This window comes from Impatiens glandulifera, chromosome 3 (genome assembly GCF_907164915.1).
Source record: "Impatiens glandulifera chromosome 3, dImpGla2.1, whole genome shotgun sequence".
Taxonomy (NCBI): domain Eukaryota; kingdom Viridiplantae; phylum Streptophyta; class Magnoliopsida; order Ericales; family Balsaminaceae; genus Impatiens; species Impatiens glandulifera.
The window spans coordinates 1093526-1111806 of NC_061864.1; the positions used below are offsets into that span (position 1 = coordinate 1093526).

The following is an 18281-nucleotide window of genomic DNA, read 5'->3' on the forward strand; positions in this document are numbered from 1 at the left end:
AACCCACAATCCGATTCAAGTATACATTTACTTTCACGTATATATATTCAAATTAACCACAGTTCTCGACCCGAAAATCTAGAAACTTTCAAAACTAAGCATCATTATAATTATATATATATCCCATCATTTGTTGTGTTATTTATTCATTTCATCGGCGTTTAAATTATTAACTAAAATATATAAAATATTCTCACTTTATATTTATATAACAAATTAAAATATTAAATAATATATATATATAAAAGACAATCAAAATTAAGATTTTGTGTATAGGTAGAGATACTTTAATAGTCTCATTACTTACCATGTAAAAGGGTCTTTAAGAGACTAAAAATATTGAATCTCATCTCAACCTTTTAAATAAAATGAAAGTTAAAGTTCTTGATCATATTCGTTTCCTATATTTAATATATATATATATATATATATATATATATATATATATATATATATATATATATTATAAATAGAAAACAACCTATGCTCACTAAAAACTGGTTTGATATTGTGTTTTTTAAAGATTTTTTATTTTCAAATTTGATTAAGAAAATAAGTTATTTGAGGTCAGTTAAAAATAAATTTTTAAATTTTTTTATTTTTAATTTAAATTTAATAATAATAAAATAAAAATATTTAATATTTTAGTTGATAAAATAAATAATCTAACGATAAAAATAATAATTATGTGCAACAGTACCATGGTTAGAGTTGAATTTTCACTCAAAATAGCTGAAGTGAGAAATGACTATTATAAGATTATACTAATTTCTTAAATTACAAAATAAAACAAAAAAATACCTAAAATACCCATGATCAAACAAGCTTAAGTGGAATGGTTTGGTCCCACATGATACAATTCCATTCCATTCCAGTCCAGTATTACAAAACTGAAACCCGTGAATCCTAATTTTGAGATTATTTATTGACATATATAAATATTTAGTTAGATCTGAAAGTAATATAACATGATGAAATAATTATAATACAATGACTATAAATTTCTATACCAGGGACTTAGTTTTCATCCAAAAATATAAGTCCAGCTTATAAAACAAAAAATTGCCGTAAGGGTTAATTTGTTTTAGGCTTTGTTTATTTCAGGTTATTTAAATAATCTGGAGAGAGAATATAATGATTATGGGTGATGATTTTGAAGAAATAATAATGTTTTTTTGTTAAAAAAATTTAAAGAGTATTCATATATATAAATAAAATAAATAATAATTTAAAATAGATGATATTTTAGTATTTTAATTAATGAATTGATTGATTGGATGGATGAAAGAGGGAGTGATGTGATAATTGATTTTATTGGATTATTTGAAAAACCCAAATACGAATAAGGACGTTACCTTATAAGTTGGTAAATAATCAACACAATAACAAAGTATAACATAAAAAATAGAAAGACATAACTTTATCATATTTTAATTTTTTAATTTAATTTATTATTTGTTTATCTAATTCATAAAAAAAAAATAAAAAATGGGACAAAACTTACCATATATACGAATTCTTAAATATGTCTATGAACTCATAAATCCTTTAAAAAAAAAAATTAATAACTTCCCAACCTACTATTAAGTAACAAATTGTCAAAATAAAATCAAAGAATCGTTTATGTTTAAACGCATTTTCTTTGTACCTCATTACTCAAATATTTCAACTTACTGTTATGTCTTTTCTTTTTTATTTCTATTCTATATATTTTTCAATGGGGACTTTTTATTTATTTATTTATTCTCTATATTCTAATTTTTTTAATCATTAATTAATTATACATATTTATTAAATTAATTAATTATTATAATAATATAGGTTTATATTTTAATATAAATATATGTATGTATTAGTGAATAAATAAATATATATTTTTTAATTAATAAATATTTACATTAAATTAAACTCAACTTTTAAATGAGAAAAAGATTAATGTAGAGAAACTGCATGTGTGGAACAACCGAACACTTCTATGCAAATGCAACCATTTTATCTATATTTTGTATATTTTGCTAATGAGTGATGTTCTATCTTTTATTTATTTATATTTTATTTTAATTAAATATTAAAATTATATATTAATAAAAGTTTATAAAAACCAATTTATTTTTAATTTATTTTTAATTTAAATAATTTATTAATATTTAAAATTTTAAGTAATAAAATATTCAAAATTATTTGGAATAAAACTATTAAAACTATAAATATATAATTGTATAGTATTTATTTATTATAGATAATTTATAAAAAAAAATGATTAATATTATTATAAATAAATAATATATCTAAATATTTATAATATTATATAAATTATTAAATATTATTATAAAAAATAAATAAATAAATAAACTAAGCATTTAAAAGTTAAAACTAATCAAATATATTAAGAGTTAACAAATAAAATGAGTTGAATATTTTTAAAACATATACATATTTGGTGTTTTCCAAAGTGGCTCCATTCAACGACTATAAACGGATTCATTCATCGAATACGTAAGAGTTCCAAACCCTTTTTTCTCGATTTCATTCATTGAAGACTAACCTTCTCTTCGTCGCCAGCTTGTTTCGATCACTGCCACGCATTTTACGACTTCAGTGGGCTGTTGGTTATGAACCGATCCGTTGTGGGCTAGAAAACTATTCTCAAGAGCGGTCATTTTCTCTGCTGCCAAAACAAACGAAATTATCTCCTAGGATTGACGGACCCTCTATCTATATGCTTATTAAAAATTTATATTTACGTGTTTACATACTAATTTAAAAAGAATTAAAATACAAAATACCATTCTAAAATTATTTTAATAACTTTTCTTATCATACAAAAATATAAAATTAAATATATGAATAATAATAATTTAAATAAATATGAGAATAAATAAATATTAATAACTAAAACATTAAATAATTCAATTATTTAGAAAGAAAAAAAAGTTAATATTAGTTCATATATTTTTAGGAGAAACTGATTAATTCATTTATTTAATCCTAATTAATTTGATAATAAATATGTTGAATACATGTTTTTCCAGTTTGGATTAGTTTTACTTCAAATTAAATGCACCATCTAATAAGGTTCAGTTGACCCGTAAAAAAGAAGTTAATAATAATAATAACAACTTGCCTAACCTTCTAATTAATTTTTTTATTTAATTTAGTTAACCTTTATTTAAGTCAACCTAAATTAGTTCACAGAATTTGATAATGACAAAATAAAATCTGAAAAAAATTCTGACATCTTTGACTAATAATGGATTTCTTGGAACAAATTTTTTGCTAGACTAATTGATATGGAGGGGATGCTTCATTCAATTTATAATAAGTTTTTTTCTATGGGAAGATAAATAAATGAGAAAATTGGGCTTAAATTATTATGTATCAGACTGTTTCGTCGTAAGCGTCAAATGCTTAAAATAAACCCTGAATCAAAAGCACTTGAAGTTAATTTTAAGTAAATATTTAATAACAAATATATTTTCATGAATTATATATATATATATATATATATATATATTTTTATATAACCTCAATAATAATAATAAAAGGAAGAGGAGACAAATATATTGCTGGTTGAATAATCAAACAATGATTAATTGACAGAGTAAATGAATAATAATTAATTATTCCTTAAATTCTTGAAATGGGACCCGATCCATTAGGACGCCGACCACCATCGCTAGCTGCTGCTCGTGCATATTTATTTATTTATTTATTTTTGTTAAAGCACATGGCTCGTACCATTAGGACGCCGACCATCGCTTCCATCTCTTATTGTATGTAATTCGTAGTAGTAGTAGTAATAATAATAATAATAGTAATGTTTCTCTCCGGTCGGCCGCCGGCGACCGCTGCTCACCTCTTGCAGACAACCCCTGCACCTCCTTCAATGTGATCGCCGCCGCAGGACAAGCTAGGAAATTCCATACCCAATCCGCTGGACACTTTCTTTTGCTCGCCGACAAAGCGAGACGCAGAGCAATCGGCGGCAAAGAGGCTTGACGTTATAAACTCTTTCTCACCTCCCACCACCGGCATGGCTTTGCTCATATTCACTTTGCTAACATAATCACTCGCGTAAGTCCGACCCAATACGCCGTCAACGTCTCCACTCAAAGACAAGAATTTGAAGCTCAAATCAAGATGAGCGAAGCAATCGTCTTTTGTTATACCGTAATTATGAACCCTAGAATCTTCTTCGGTTATGGGCACCACCTTCACCGTGATTCTAAAATTTCCTTCTACCTCAACCACGACGCTATTAGCCGACGACGCGATTCTCGTGATGGAGACAGCCTGAGACGAATATTCCGGTTGCCAACTCGCGCCTTCTCTATCCTGAAGGAATATTGGTTCTCCGTCAAAGGTGATTGCCAGACGGTCGTTCAGATCGTCCCATGCAGCTGTCTTTTTGGCGCCCAGGAACATCTTGTGGTTGTTGAAGAGGATACCGATGGATTCAACCCAGGTGAAATCTCGGGTCATGGTTGGGTCTCGTTTTCCGATGAAGTGACCGTTAATGTGGAGGTTTGTGTCGGAGACTAGGCAGAATTCCCTGTCTTTCTTGCCGTGGAAGTAGAAAGTGATGCCGTCGGCTCCGATGAAACGAGGGTCCTGGCATACTGCTCCTGGCTTGTCACAATCTGTAAAGGGGTCGAGGATGTTAGCTATATATATATTACAGTAATATTGAGAAATAGGAACATATAGGTGAATTAAGATAGATATATAGCTTACTGCAAACAGGTTTGCAAGATTTGCAATCCACTTGACATCCACCTGGACAAGCTTCAGGGCAGACATACTCTACATTGTAACACTCTGAATTTTTGTTCTTGCACTTTGATTTCTTCTTTCCGGAACCTTTAGGAGGGCTATGGGTGGACGGAGTGGGTGTAGACGATGGCGGAGAAGGGCTATGGGTGGTCGGAGTGGGGGTAGATGATGGAGGAGGAGGGCTATGGGTGGTGGTCGGAGTAGGTGTCGAAGATGGCGGAGGAGGGCTATGCGTGGTGGTCGGAGTAGGTGTAGAAGATGGCGGAGGAGGGATATGGGTGATCGGAGGATTGACTGGAGTTGGAGGTGAGTCGTCAGCCTGGGTTGGCGGAGGAGGGCTGACTGGAGTTGGAGGGGAGTCGTGAGATTCAGTTGGTGGAGGAGGGCTATGAGTGATCGGAGGGCTGACTGGAGTTGGAGGTGAGTCATGAGACTCAGTTGGTGGAGGAGGGCTATGAGTGATCGGAGGGCTGACTGGAGTTGGAGGAGAGTCGTGAGACTCAGTTGGCGGAGGAGGGCTATGGGTGATCGGAGGTGAGTTGTCAGACTCGGGTGGCGGAGGAGGGCTATGGGTGATCGGAGGTGAGTTGTCAGACTCGGGTGGTGGAGGAGGGCTATGGGTGGTTGGTGGATTGACTGGAGTTGGAGGTGACTCGTCGGACTTGGGTGGTGGAGGAGGGCTGTGGGTGATGGGAGGATTGACTGGAGTTGGAGGTGAGTCGTCATGAGACTGGGATGGCGGAGGATAGTTGTGAGACTCGGGTGGCGGAGGTGAGTTATGAGACTCGGGTGTGGGAGGTGAATCGTCATGAGACTCGGGAGGCGGAGGTGATTTGTGAGACTCGGGTGGAGAAGGTGAGTCGTCGTGAGACTCGGGTGGTGGAGGCGATTTGTGAGATTCGGGAGTCGGAGGTGAGTCGTCGTGAGACTCGGGTGGAGAAGGTGAGTCGTCGTGAGACTCGGGTGGTGGAGGCGAGTTGTGAGACTCGGGTGGAGGAGGTGAGTTGTCGGACTCGGGTGGAGAAGGTGAGTCGTCAGACTCGGGTGGCGGAAAGGAGCCGTCATTGCAAATGGGTTTGCAAGATTGGCATTCGGTTGTGCAACCTCCGCTAGGACCGCAAAACTTGGGACAAACATGAACCAAGTTCTTACAAATCTTGAACTTTCCAACGTCACAATGAGAATTGCTAGGAATTAGTATCCCGGGTGGCTGGGCTGTGACAACTACAGCCACCATTATAGGTAATAATAGCACCGTTATAAACCAACAAGTCCACGCCATTTTGTCAAAGCGAAGAGAAGAGAAGATCAGGTCAAGGTAAGGTTGAGTCAAGAATAGTATAATGGATGGATCTTATTTGATACAATTGGTGATCGAGTCCCATTTCATTTTATAGAGGACCCCCAACATAGAATAAATAAGGCTACACGTGATGGGCTATTCAAGTCAAATACATCACTTAATATTCAAACAAAAAGAAACACCTTTACCGCAAAAAAGGTGAAATACCTTGAGCAGAAAGAATCACAATCCACAAGAAGCATCTAATCTCACACAACACTCCATACATGCAAATTTATCATTTCTCAATCTAGGATTGGCCGGCCGGCTGGCATCCATGGATGAACTACTCCTTACTCCTAAACCCCAAAAAGGCTTATTCAGGTGTACTCCATCACACTCTGTCATTCTATAATTCAGGTCACAGCAATCTTCAATCTACAATGTTCAATGTTTATTCCTTTCTTTATTCCCAAACCAACCAACCCAATAAAGTTTTAACCTTAGTAATTTCCGGTACAAGAATAAAGACAAAGATGAATTTGTTAAAATGTAAATTCCAATGTATCATTATGTTACGATTCGTTTTCAAAGTTACGACACTTCCAAAGTTGGTCGTAGAAACGATATGAAAGAAGATGAATGATCAAGAGGGGATGCGATGTCAATAAAAGAATAAAATGCGACCAAGAAGAATACAACTCAAAGTAATGAAACTATTATTTCTTCAAACCCATAAATTTAATACAAAAACTATTTATAAAAGGTAGTTTTTAACTAACTAATTAATTAACTACATTGAAAATTCTAATTAATACTAATAGGATTTAATTGTTACAACTATAATCTTGAAGGATTTATTGGATCAATACAATTTATATCCGTTACACATTGCCTGCATCAAATATTCACCTATTTTTTCCTTATATTCCATCATCCTTTCCCTTTCAAAAAACATCATGTTTGGATGCTTCTTATATGATTTTTTGTCTAACATTTCAAGTGTTTATGAAACAAAGTCTTATAATTATAATCAGGCACAAACAGATAACAATTGACTGGAGGCAATGAATAATGAACTGAAGGCCCTGTAGCAGAATGATACTATGTCGTTTGTTGATATACGGCAAGGAAATACAACAATTGATTCAAGATGGATATATAAAGTAAAGTTCAAACCAAAACTAGATGGCAAGGTTGATGGACATAAGGCCAGGTCGGTTGCAAAAGGCTACAATCAACAAGGAGTTGATTATAATGCTAGTGCTAGTTTCTCTCGGGAGACAAAGTTGGTAACAATTTGAATTCTCTTAGCTATTACAGCTGCAAAGTCTTGATTTTTTTATTCCTTGTTGAAAATGGTTCGGGTGTGAAACTCAAACTCATTACCTTGTGAACATGAGTTTCTATGTTCTATCACTGAAATATGAGTCTCCACCATCAAGACATTAATAATGCGTTTCTACATGATTTTGATGATGAAGATTAAAGTGGTATATATTGTACCTCCACAAGGATACCTTAAAGCAAAAACAGAACAAGTTTGCAAATTGTTCGAAAATCTTTATGGCTTGAAACACGCTTCTAGACAATGGAACTTGGAGTTTAATTTCAACAATCATATTTTGATACATGTTTATTTATCAAACAAACTGGAAGTATGTTTACTGCCTTAATTCTATATGTTAATGATGCATTGATTACAGTTAACAGTTTGGTAGATATTCAAGCTGTTAAAGTATATCTTCATAGGATGTTCACCATCAAGAACTTGCGAGAAGCTAAGTACTTTTTAGGTCTTGAGATTGCAAGAACTAAAGATGGGATCTAAATTAATCAAACTAAATACATTTTTGATATAATTCAAGATACTGGTTTGTTTGTTTCTAAAGCCACTATTATGGTGCTGATGAAAAGCAGTATTAAATTTGGTAAATGGACATTTTTTTGATAAACCAGATTGGTACAGAAGGTTAATTGGCAGTTAGTTTTGCAGTTTTTTCTTTTACATTTATTATTGTTGCTGTAAATAGTTTATAGAATAATCTCAAGGAATCTATAAATAGAGACAAATACATAGAATGTAAACACATATTTGAGCTATTATCAATAAAAGAAAGCTTTTAGAAAATAAATAAATAAAACAGATATTCAACTAGTTGAGAAGTAATCAAATTAAAGAGAAGATAAAATATTGATAAGATTGCAATTTACCCATCACTGACAAGGATGCATTTAATTGGTGATCCCTCATCCCCCAATCAGTCTAAAGTGGTAAGCAATAGATGGTGTATATTCCAGTTTGGATGTTGTCGAGCTTTAGGCCTTGTACAAGAATCATTTCCTGCCAGGTTTTAAAGTCATGAATTAACATTCAAAACAGTCTATTTGGTGTTTCTTACTACTCAACTTTCAATAAATACAAGGTATCGAGTGAAAAGCCACATTTGAATTTATCCAGCTATTTTTTCCTACACATGTAAATCCAGACAAATAAAAAGAAGTCTCAGCTTAGTACAATTGAGAACCTCAAGGTCCAACTAATCAACATCTAACCCAGCTTCAAAGTGGTGGCTGAACATATGATCAGGGACATGAACATCTTCATGAAAGAGAAGTTGAAATCCGACTCATGAAGGATTGTAGTAGGAATTGATAAATTTTATTTTATTTGTTTTCTTAAGAAGAAAGTGAGAAAAGCTAAATGACTGATTTCACTACAATGTGTGAATAGAGATGGAAATAAGTGGAGACATAATGAAAGGACTACTAATGGAATGAGTGGAGTTGGGTGCTGGTGGTACGAAAAAGGTAAGATGATATTTTTATGACTTTTCACTGGACAAAAAAGAACTAGACATTTCATCAAACACATGGTGTTCACTGGGCCAAAAACAAACAAAGTAATATAAAAATTAATGAAACTTGCCATTCCAATATTATTAACAGTGTAATGGATGAGGGCCCATTATCTCTCCATTAGAATTGACTATTGAGACACCTTTCATCTCAATGAGAATATTCAACGACAATTAGACCACCATCATTATGATCACAATATGAAAGTAAGACTTACCCATTGTTGTAAACCAGCCAGTGATATGGGGAAAGGCGAAAGTGAGCATTAAATGTGCATGAACAACAACCATATGAGCCACCGAACCCATCTAAATCTATATATATTTGAGTCCTTCATCAAATTTATGTGGATGATATATTGAAGAATTATAGTACAAACTTTTCTTCAATTTGGGTGGATCCCATTTCAATTAAGCTTTTCTAAGAACCGAGTACGGTTGATTGTGACCAGACCCAGAGAAACTGGTATCAGCTTGATTTGCATTTCCTTTCCCAGAAAAAAAAAATAAACGAAAAAGTCAGATGTATTTGTATGTTTTTAGGTTGAATACAAATTGGTCCTTTTTTTAAAAAAATACAACATAAATTATAAAACCAAATATATCCATTAATACTTTTTTTTTTTTTTTCTCTTTTTAGACGCCATCCAACCGACAACCTCCTCTTAGAAATTAGACACCTAGTTATATATTTTTATAAATCCTAATAAAAACATTAAATAATATTATTTGATAGATAAATTTTGAATGACCATCTTCTATAATTTTATTCTCTATTAAATCCTTCAAACAAAACATTGAAGATATCCATTTTGTAATGGAGGTCCAGAGAAATCCATTAAAAGTTGTTCCAATCATGAATCTATGTTAGAAATATATTGAGATAGTGTAAAGTGTAAACAATCTCAATCAATAGATGAACTGTCTAAATTTAGACTTAAAATAAATTTTGATTTTGTCTGTTGATGAAACAACTTAGTGGTTAGACAACTAATATAATTAATTTATTGTGTTTTATCATATAGTTGAGAAATCATAATTCATAACTTATAAGAAATAGACTTAACTGGGCCACCACAAGTCCAACTTCAAAAGTAATCATGAATCTATATTAGATTTTGTGTCCTTGCCAAATTTTACCCTAAAGTTTGCTCAAATTTTTAATCTCACTTTCTTTTACTTCATACAATCTTTTATATATTTTGATTACATATATAAAAAATAATAATAGTTTTTTTTTTTGGCAAACATAATACCCACAATTTGCAAACGATTCGAACAAGTTTCATCTTTAAATAAGTGCTCTTTCATCTTTTAGATAGATAATACATTTTCCACTTTATTTTTGTTTTAATAAAAAAATAAAAAATACATAAATAAAAAATATCAACAGAATAAAATTGTTATGCTGACATCAAACAAAGCTCATCCCCACCAAAAGGATGATATTCCGAAACAAACCAGTTACAACTAGCCCCACAAAACCAAAGAAATGAGGCTCAAGTACCAATACATCGATAAAAAAAACTGTTTTTCGTCATGTCCAACGCTGTCAAGAGAAACCGAATCGAAATACGATTCCCAAAACTACCAGCAAAAATACAAAAACCCAAAGGGAACGAGACGAAAACAAAACCTCAAACATGGAACATGCTCATGACCACGTCCGTATAAACAATCACAAGATATCTAGTAAATCATAACAAATCAGCTGAAACCAAAACAACAATAAACACAAATTTGGACAAACCAATTAAATACATGTTTTACAAAAACAAAAGCAATCAAATGAAACCTCAAAACCTTATTTCTTCTCATCTCGTCTAGAAACTAACCATGCATCCAAAAAAACAACGAGTGGTGAAGAGACTTCAGAATTGATCTACTCTTCTCTCACCTTCAACTACATTAGTCAATTAAAATTTTTAATTAATCAACTAATCAAAGTTATTTAAACAAAATGGTATTATTAATTAATTTATATTATTGTTAGGCGTGCAAAAATGATTTAAATATTTGGTGGGGTTTGGATTATTATTATGCAATAACCCAAGTATCCAACAAACCCAATTAAATTTATTATATATTTGCAAGCTCCGGGACAAGGTAAACTAGCTTTTGTTCCAACTTCCCGCCCGCAAAACCAAACATGTCTTCGTTTACTAAACTTTTCTTTCTCTTTTTCTTTGTCCTTTCTCTCTCCTCTCTCCACTCTCTCACTCTCCCCTCCGACGTCGCCGCCCTCCAAGCTTTTAAATCCACCGTCAAACCGGCCACCATTCTCTCCTACTCATGTCTCGGATCTTGGAATTTCACCTCCGACCCGTGCGCATCTCCCCGGATCACACATTTCATGTGCGGCGTCAATTGCGATACCTCAATAACCCCTTTCCGGGTTATCCAGATCACCCTCGACCCGGCCGGTTACTCCGGCACACTCTCTCCCATGATCTCCAAGATCTCCACTCTTGTCGTTCTTGATCTCTCCGACAATAATTTCTTCGGAAATATTCCTTCTCTTCTTTCCTCCCTTCCCAATCTTCAAACTCTCACCCTCCGTTCCAATTCCTTCTCCGGCTCAATTCCGCCGTCGATTGGGAACCTTAAATCTCTCGTATCGCTTGATCTTTCACATAATTCCCTTTCTGGGTATTTGCCCGATTCGATCGTTTCACTTTCTAATTTGAGAAGAATCGATCTGAGTTACAACAAATTAACCGGGTCCATCCCAAAACTTCCATTAAACCTTCTCGAACTCGCGATAAAAGCCAATAACCTTTCTGGGTCTCTTTCCAAATTGACATTCGACGGCGCCGGTCAGCTCGAGGTGATTGAACTCAGTGAGAATTCGTTCAGCGGTACTCTCCAAGGTTGGTTCTTTCTCCTCCCGTCTCTTCAACAAGTCAACCTGGCCAATAACAGCCTGAGGTTTATCGAGATCTGGAAGCCCGCCAACGGGAAGAGCGATCTAGTCGCCGTCGATATGGGGTTTAACAAGATAGAAGGGAATTTGCCGGTGAACTTTGCTTCTTACCCTGTTTTATCCTCTCTGTCTCTTCGTTACAACCGTTTGCGTGGATCCATACCCGCTGAGTTGGGAAAGAGCGAAAGATTGAAAAGATTGTTCCTTGACGGGAATTTCCTTAATGGGTCGCCACCGAAAGGGCTATTCTCAAGTAAAGGAGGTGTTTCGGGAAGTTTAGGAGACAACTGCCTTCGAAATTGCCCAGTTTCATCGGACCTGTGTTTGAAATTGCAGAAACCGACATCGATTTGCAGGCAAGCTTACGGTGGAAAACCAACGTCTTGAAAAGAGTCAGACTTTTGTCAGTCAATGATTTCATTTTATTTCTTTAAGGTGGTAAGTATCTGCTTCCATTAATTAATTAATTAATTAATGTATACTATATTATATATTAGCTTAATTTAGAGCTTGTTTAATGTAGGATTACTTCAAAATACTAATCACATGATTCTTAAGTAAAAACTATCCTAAACATTAAAATATTATATAACATAAATGGATTGATGTTTATTGTTATAAAAGAAAAAAACAAGAGCCTTTATACATGAAATGACACAGGATGGACCCAATTAGATATAAGCATGTGCTTGTTATCTAACCCACTAAGATATTCTTGTTCAAAAGAAACTGGCGATACAATATTATTGAATTATTTGACTTGAATTCTAATTAATAATAATAATAATAATGTCCATGGAAATAGAAAAATACATTCTACATGAATTGTTTTCGCTGCTTGGTTCTACATGATAACCAATTAAGGCCTTCATAAAGTCCTTGCCCAGAAGTGGCTGAAGCACCTTGGATATACCTAAATATATAATTGTATCATTACATATTCGTCCAGGAAAGAAAGAAACAATTTCTATTATAATCTTACCATTGGCGACGTGTGAGTGAATGTAGACCGAGTTTATCTGCAACCTCGGACACTGTCATACAACGAGGAACGTCTTGCTTGTTTGCAAACACAAGTAGTGTCGCATCCTTTAATTCAATCTGCAATCGCGTAATTAAAATTAGTGTGCAAAATTCATGGTTAGTTAAATGCAAGTATATACTAACCGCGTTCAGCATCTGATGCAACTCGCGACGGGCTTCCACCAGTCTTTTTCTATCACTGCTGTCTACGACGAAAATAAGTCCAGTTGTCCCTTGAAAATAATGCCTCCACAATGACCTAATCTACCTACCAATTGTAATTAATTAAGGGAGACAATTAAACCATATATATAAAAGTATTAAAAGCATGCATGGTTTATACCTTATCTTGTCCTCCAACATCCCAAACTGTGAAGTTTAGATTATTGTACTTTACAGATTCAACATTAAACCCTTGTAAAAGAAAACAATGGAACAATATCGATGATATATGATTAAATAATAGACATTAAAAAAACATATATATGTGCATGACGAAAAAGCGATACCTATTGTGGGTACAGTCTCGATGATGTGTCCCAACTTGAGCTTGTACAAGATGGTAGTCTTCCCAGAAGCGTCGAGACCGACCATCAGGACTTTCATATCGCTATTTGCTACTAGACGTCTTAACATTCGAGATGCAACCGTGCCCATTATATCTCTCTCTTTATATATATATATATTTGATTATGAACAACAAGCTTATTTAGTATATATAGAAGGGAATTATCAAACCTTGTGAATTAGAAGCTAGAAATTAAAAATGGTACGTGACAAAGATGGAAATGGACACAGCATATAGGAAGAAGATGAGAATTAGATGCTTACTTGGCGGACGAGAGAAAGCACATTTAAAGTAGGATTATAATTCTCTATTTAATCATCCTTCTTCTTATTCTTCTCCACTTATCAATCTAGCTAGTCAATTTATCAAATTTACATATTTTATAGGTTGCATGCCAAGTTGGTACAAGTGTCATTTTATCAAAATAAACCAGAACGAACAAACAAAAATATGTTGTTTTTTTGTATTTTCTTCAGACGATGCATTATTCGTCCACTTGCTACTAAGATTCATAAATAATTAGTTTCTAAAAAAAAAAGTCAAATTTAATAATAAAATTGTAGCCTAATCGATTTGATTCTTAAAAATTGAAAAGTGACATACTAGAGCGTGATTAGCAATCTACAATCTTATATATATATAAAAGAGTGCAATTGTTTCTAGAAAATTATCAAAATGCAAACAAATCATTTTCAATGAATCTGTATGGGTTGGCTGTTTCATATAAGTATTTGATCCGAAGATTTCAAAAATAAATATCTGGTTTGATAGATCCGAAAATTTTAAAAAGAAAAATGATAAAATAGTGGAAGAAATAAGAAAACGAAATAATGTAGAAAAAGAAAAAAGATCAGTAAATTTACGTTTATTTTTGATAAATTATTAGTGAAAGTTGTTGTCATTTAAAAAAAAAAAAAGTTTCATAGAGAATATATATATTTATTTAGACGAAAAATGATAGAGAGCGCGACTTGAGACAGCGACTGGGAGCGCGATGCCTATGTGCTGTGCCTACGTGGGTTGACAGGTAGAATATTCTCTCTCCTTTTATTAATTATTTTCTCTCTCCTATTATTAATAATTAGTTACTAGAGAGAAAATAATTAATCGTGAAAATAGAAATATTAGATAAAAATTTATTTATTTATAAGTAATAAAACTAAAAAAATATTAATAAGTCAATATAAAAAAAATAATAAAAAAAAGAAAAAAGAGGCCATAAAAAATATTTGATAAATAAAAGAATTGAAAAGTCATAAAAATAAAATAAAAATAAAAGAGATAAATTCATAATTCAACATTGATATTAATTAGGGTTCAGGGTTTAGAATTTAATATTTAGGTTTTAGAGTTTAGGATTTGGAGTTTAGGGTTTAAGGTTTAGGGTTTAGAATTTATTTAAACATATTATTAAAATATTTAATCTGAGAATTTGTTGTAAATTATTGATTTATTTTAACCGTTAAACGAGAAATAGTAAATATCAAATAAATGAGTAAAATAATAATCGTGAGAATATGGATAAATGAGATAAATTAATTTGTAGAGATAGAGAGAAAAATTATTTAATAAAAGGAGAGAGAAATTAATTAATAAGAAGAGAGATAAAATAATTAATAAAAAAAGAATATTCTACCTGTCAACCCACGTAGCACACCACGTAGGCATCGCGCTCCCAGTCGCTGTCTCAGAGTCGCGCTCTCTATCATTCCTCGTTCAGAATCTATGATGTCACAAGTTAGTCGGCCGTTTTATAGTTCTTATATTATTCTCATCTAAGTAAAAGTGACATTATTATTATTAGTTTTGAATATTAAAATGTAACAAATACATTTTGACAAACGAAAAAATAATAAAAACGTATAATAAATTGATTTTGAATAAAAAAGACAACCTTACACGTGGCAATTGGTGTCGTTAAACGGAAGTGGCCACAGCCGTCTGTCTTGACGGCCCCAGATCGCTCGCTCAATAGTCAACTCATCACCGTTTCTCTGGCTCCGGTCACTTCCTTCACCGCCGGCGGCAACATCTCGGCACCTCATCATTCCGACTTCTCTCATGCCTACACTTCCGACGATATCCCACCACCTGTCTTCTGCTTCCTTCCCACTGAAGAAGCTCCAACGCCTCTCTCCCGCTACGATTTCTCACGCACAATATCCTTATTCTGGTCCATCTTTCCTGAAGCTCAGAGGTCAAAGGTTTCTGAGCCGCAATGGGATTCTTATGCGAGCAGAGGATAAGGCACAAGGCCAAGGATCATCCTCGTCTCAACGGGATCCTTCACCCAATACGGAGAATCAGATTCAGGTTGATTCATGGCCTTTATAGCTTCAAATATCACATCGCAGTTATTTTGCAACAAATTAATTAGGAATTTTTTGTGGTTATTCAGGATCTGACTCAATCTTCAGTTGACGATACGAGCTCGAAAGATTTTGAAGCAGCTTACCAACCAAAGACTGATTTAGTGAAAGCACTAGCAATTGGTGCTGCTACGGCAATTGGTGCAGCTGCAATTAATCATTCATGGATTGCTGCTAATCAGGTTATCCATCCTATCCGGTTTGAAATTAATTTGAAACCATAATCATCAATATGAACAAATCAAGGTTTCTTTCAATGCAGAATGTGGCAATGGCACTGTTGTTTGCAATAGGATACACAGGCATCATCTTTGAAGAATCACTTTCATTCAATAAAAGTGGGGTTGGTTTATTGATGGCTGTGAGTTTGTGGTTTGTTAGAAGCATCGGTGTAAGATTCAATATTAGAACTTTAAATAGTTTCCTTTTAATACATCTCTGTTTCAACATTTTTGTTATGCTTTTGACATGACTTTCCTTTATTATTCAAACTTCAAAGGCTCCTTCTACTGATATAGCTGTTTCGGAGTTATCGCATGCAACTTCTGAAGTGAGCGAGATTGTGTTTTTCTTGCTTGGTGCAATGACCATTGTTGAGATAGTTGATGCTCATCAAGGATTTAAGCTGGTTACTGACAACATAACCACCAGAAAGCCAAAGACTCTTCTTTGGGTGGTCCGTTCTTTATTTATTTTTGTGTTCTCTTCTTCCCTAACTGGCCTTTTGAGAAAATTAAATCCATTTTCAGGTTGGTTTTATGACATTCTTGCTGAGTTCAGTCCTCGACAACCTTACCTCTACCATTGTTATGGTCTCCTTATTGCGGAAGCTAGTACCTCCATCAGAATATCGCAAGTATGAAAGAATCTTGGTATAACCTACTGCCAGTTTCCTTATTTGAACCGTTACAACATGTTTCTAGGTTTCTAGGTGCTGTTGTTGTAATAGCCGCGAATGCTGGTGGAGCATGGACTCCTATTGGCGATGTTACTACTACTATGTTGTGGATACATGGTCAAATATCCACACTGCCGACAATGAAGGTATAAATAGAATATACAAGTTCTTAGGTCTTACCCACCAGGGTATAGCTCAAGGGGTAAGAGTCTTGAACCAAAAGGCTAGGCCTCATGTTCGATTCACACTGAAAGCATTTTGATTGAAGTGGGTTGTTGTGCTAGCCTTCTAGATCTAAAAAAGAAAAATACAAATTCTTGTAAAAATGAGGAATTGGTTCTATTTACTTACAGGACTTGGTTATTCCGTCTGTTGTATCATTGGCTGTGCCATTGACACTAATGTCATTCACGAGGTAATCTTCTTCTTTTTTTATATAGAAAGTGATTTTCTTTTTACTGTATGGATTCATCATCATGAGCTGTAAATATTATTGTTTAGTGAAGTTAATGGGAAAGGATTGGAAACATCGGATCTTTTGTCATCTGAACGAATGGCCCCAAGAGGAAAGCTAGTATTTGCTGTTGGTGTAGGTGCATTGATATTCGTCCCCATTTTTAAATCTTTAACGGGGTTGCCCCCATTCATGGGTATACTGCTAGGACTTGGTTTTCTTTGGATTCTAACTGACGCTATTCACTACGGAGAACCCGAAAGGCAGAAATTGAAGGTGCCACAAGCATTATCCCGCATCGATACTCAAGGAGTTCTTTTCTTCCTCGGGATTCTGTTGTCTGTCAGCAGGTAACCACCCAAAGACATTGGACCAATTGTTTCCAGATACAGAAACAAAAACAATAAGTATTTATTTCTTGTGTTTTAAACAGTCTGGAGGCAGCTGGGATACTGAGGGAATTGGCGAATTATCTTGATGCACATATACACAACACTGAATTGATAGCAAGTGCAATAGGAGTGGTTTCAGCTGTTATAGACAATGTTCCGTTAGTTGCAGCAACAATGGGGATGTATGATCTCATTTCCTTCCCTCAGGACTCGGAGTTCTGGCAGTTGGTTGCATATTGTGCTGGAACTGGCGGTTCCATGCTTATAATAGGTTCGGCTGCTGGAGTTGCTTATATGGGTATGGAGAAGGTCGATTTCTTTTGGTACTTGAAAAAGGTAATATGTATATATTTTGTTATAGCATTAATGTATGTTATTCTGAAGAAAAAACCGAAGAATTCTTATTTTCACGCAGGTAAGTGGCTTCGCAGTTGCGGGTTATGGTGCAGGAATTGCTGCATACTTGGCTGTTCATAATCTTTCTCACATTGATATGCCTGCAGTTATAGCCCAGGTTCCTTACCATTTTGGGTCATAGATTCTAACACATATTTATATACAGATGATAGATAGTGAGATATGAAGAAAGAAAAGAGGGTCCCTTCAAATAAAGATTATGGGAAATGCTCAGAATTAGGACTCAGGAACATGATCAATTTTGATCTGATTATTTTCACTTGTTGATGGAAATAATGGGCATGAGTGTTTTTGTTCTCTATTTGTTTGACGTTTTCATTTACT

General features: G+C 33.9%; 4 protein-coding genes across 4 annotated transcripts; 2 read left to right on the top strand and 2 right to left on the bottom strand.

Annotated features, from left to right (window-relative positions):
* Positions 1-3580: 3580 nt before the first annotated feature.
* LOC124928620 (skin secretory protein xP2) lies at positions 3581-6711 on the bottom strand. The gene is made up of 2 exons (XM_047468858.1): positions 4735-6711; positions 3581-4640 (listed from the first exon to the last, which is right to left on the bottom strand). The coding sequence occupies exons 1-2, from the start codon at positions 6053-6055 to the stop codon at positions 3853-3855; spliced, it is 2109 nt and encodes a 702-aa protein (XP_047324814.1). The 5' UTR covers positions 6056-6711; the 3' UTR covers positions 3581-3852.
* A 4331-nt stretch (positions 6712-11042) lies between these two features.
* LOC124928621 (receptor-like protein 31) lies at positions 11043-12303 on the top strand. The gene has a single exon (XM_047468859.1). It carries the CDS (start codon positions 11063-11065, stop codon positions 12221-12223), a length of 1161 nt encoding a protein of 386 aa, XP_047324815.1. The 5' UTR covers positions 11043-11062; the 3' UTR covers positions 12224-12303.
* A 128-nt stretch (positions 12304-12431) lies between these two features.
* LOC124928622 (ADP-ribosylation factor 1-like) lies at positions 12432-13548 on the bottom strand. The gene is made up of 5 exons (XM_047468860.1): positions 13369-13548; positions 13203-13273; positions 13004-13123; positions 12819-12937; positions 12432-12749 (listed from the first exon to the last, which is right to left on the bottom strand). The coding sequence occupies exons 1-5, from the start codon at positions 13514-13516 to the stop codon at positions 12653-12655; spliced, it is 555 nt and encodes a 184-aa protein (XP_047324816.1). The 5' UTR covers positions 13517-13548; the 3' UTR covers positions 12432-12652.
* A 1813-nt stretch (positions 13549-15361) lies between these two features.
* Positions 15362-18253, top strand: LOC124931902 (sodium/proton antiporter 2-like). Its single transcript, XM_047472481.1, has 10 exons — positions 15362-15740; positions 15826-15978; positions 16059-16187; positions 16296-16472; positions 16546-16652; positions 16720-16840; positions 17048-17109; positions 17196-17498; positions 17582-17876; positions 17956-18253. The coding sequence occupies exons 1-10, from the start codon at positions 15489-15491 to the stop codon at positions 18076-18078; spliced, it is 1722 nt and encodes a 573-aa protein (XP_047328437.1). The 5' UTR covers positions 15362-15488; the 3' UTR covers positions 18079-18253.
* The last annotated feature ends 28 nt before the right edge of the window (positions 18254-18281 follow it).

Bases quoted from the DNA above. Each gene is read 5' to 3' on its own strand.
- LOC124931902 (XM_047472481.1), top strand. From the start codon at position 15,489: ATGCCTACACTTCCGACGATATCCCACCACCTGTCTTCTGCTTCCTTC. The intron at 16,841-17,047 runs GTATAAATAGAA...ATTTACTTACAG, and splicing joins CCACACTGCCGACAATGAAG to GACTTGGTTATTCCGTCTGT. The intron at 17,877-17,955 runs GTAATATGTATA...ATTTTCACGCAG, and splicing joins TCTTTTGGTACTTGAAAAAG to GTAAGTGGCTTCGCAGTTGC.
- LOC124928620 (XM_047468858.1), bottom strand. From the start codon at position 6,055: ATGGCGTGGACTTGTTGGTTTATAACGGTGCTATTATTACCTATAATG. The intron at 4,641-4,734 runs GTAAGCTATATA...ACCCCTTTACAG, and splicing joins ATCTTGCAAACCTGTTTGCA to ATTGTGACAAGCCAGGAGCA.
- LOC124928622 (XM_047468860.1), bottom strand. From the start codon at position 13,516: ATGGGCACGGTTGCATCTCGAATGTTAAGACGTCTAGTAGCAAATAGC. The intron at 12,938-13,003 runs GTTAGTATATAC...ACGCGATTGCAG, and splicing joins TGCATCAGATGCTGAACGCG to ATTGAATTAAAGGATGCGAC. The intron at 12,750-12,818 runs GTAAGATTATAA...TTATATATTTAG, and splicing joins TCACTCACACGTCGCCAATG to GTATATCCAAGGTGCTTCAG.
- LOC124928621 (XM_047468859.1), top strand. From the start codon at position 11,063: ATGTCTTCGTTTACTAAACTTTTCTTTCTCTTTTTCTTTGTCCTTTCT.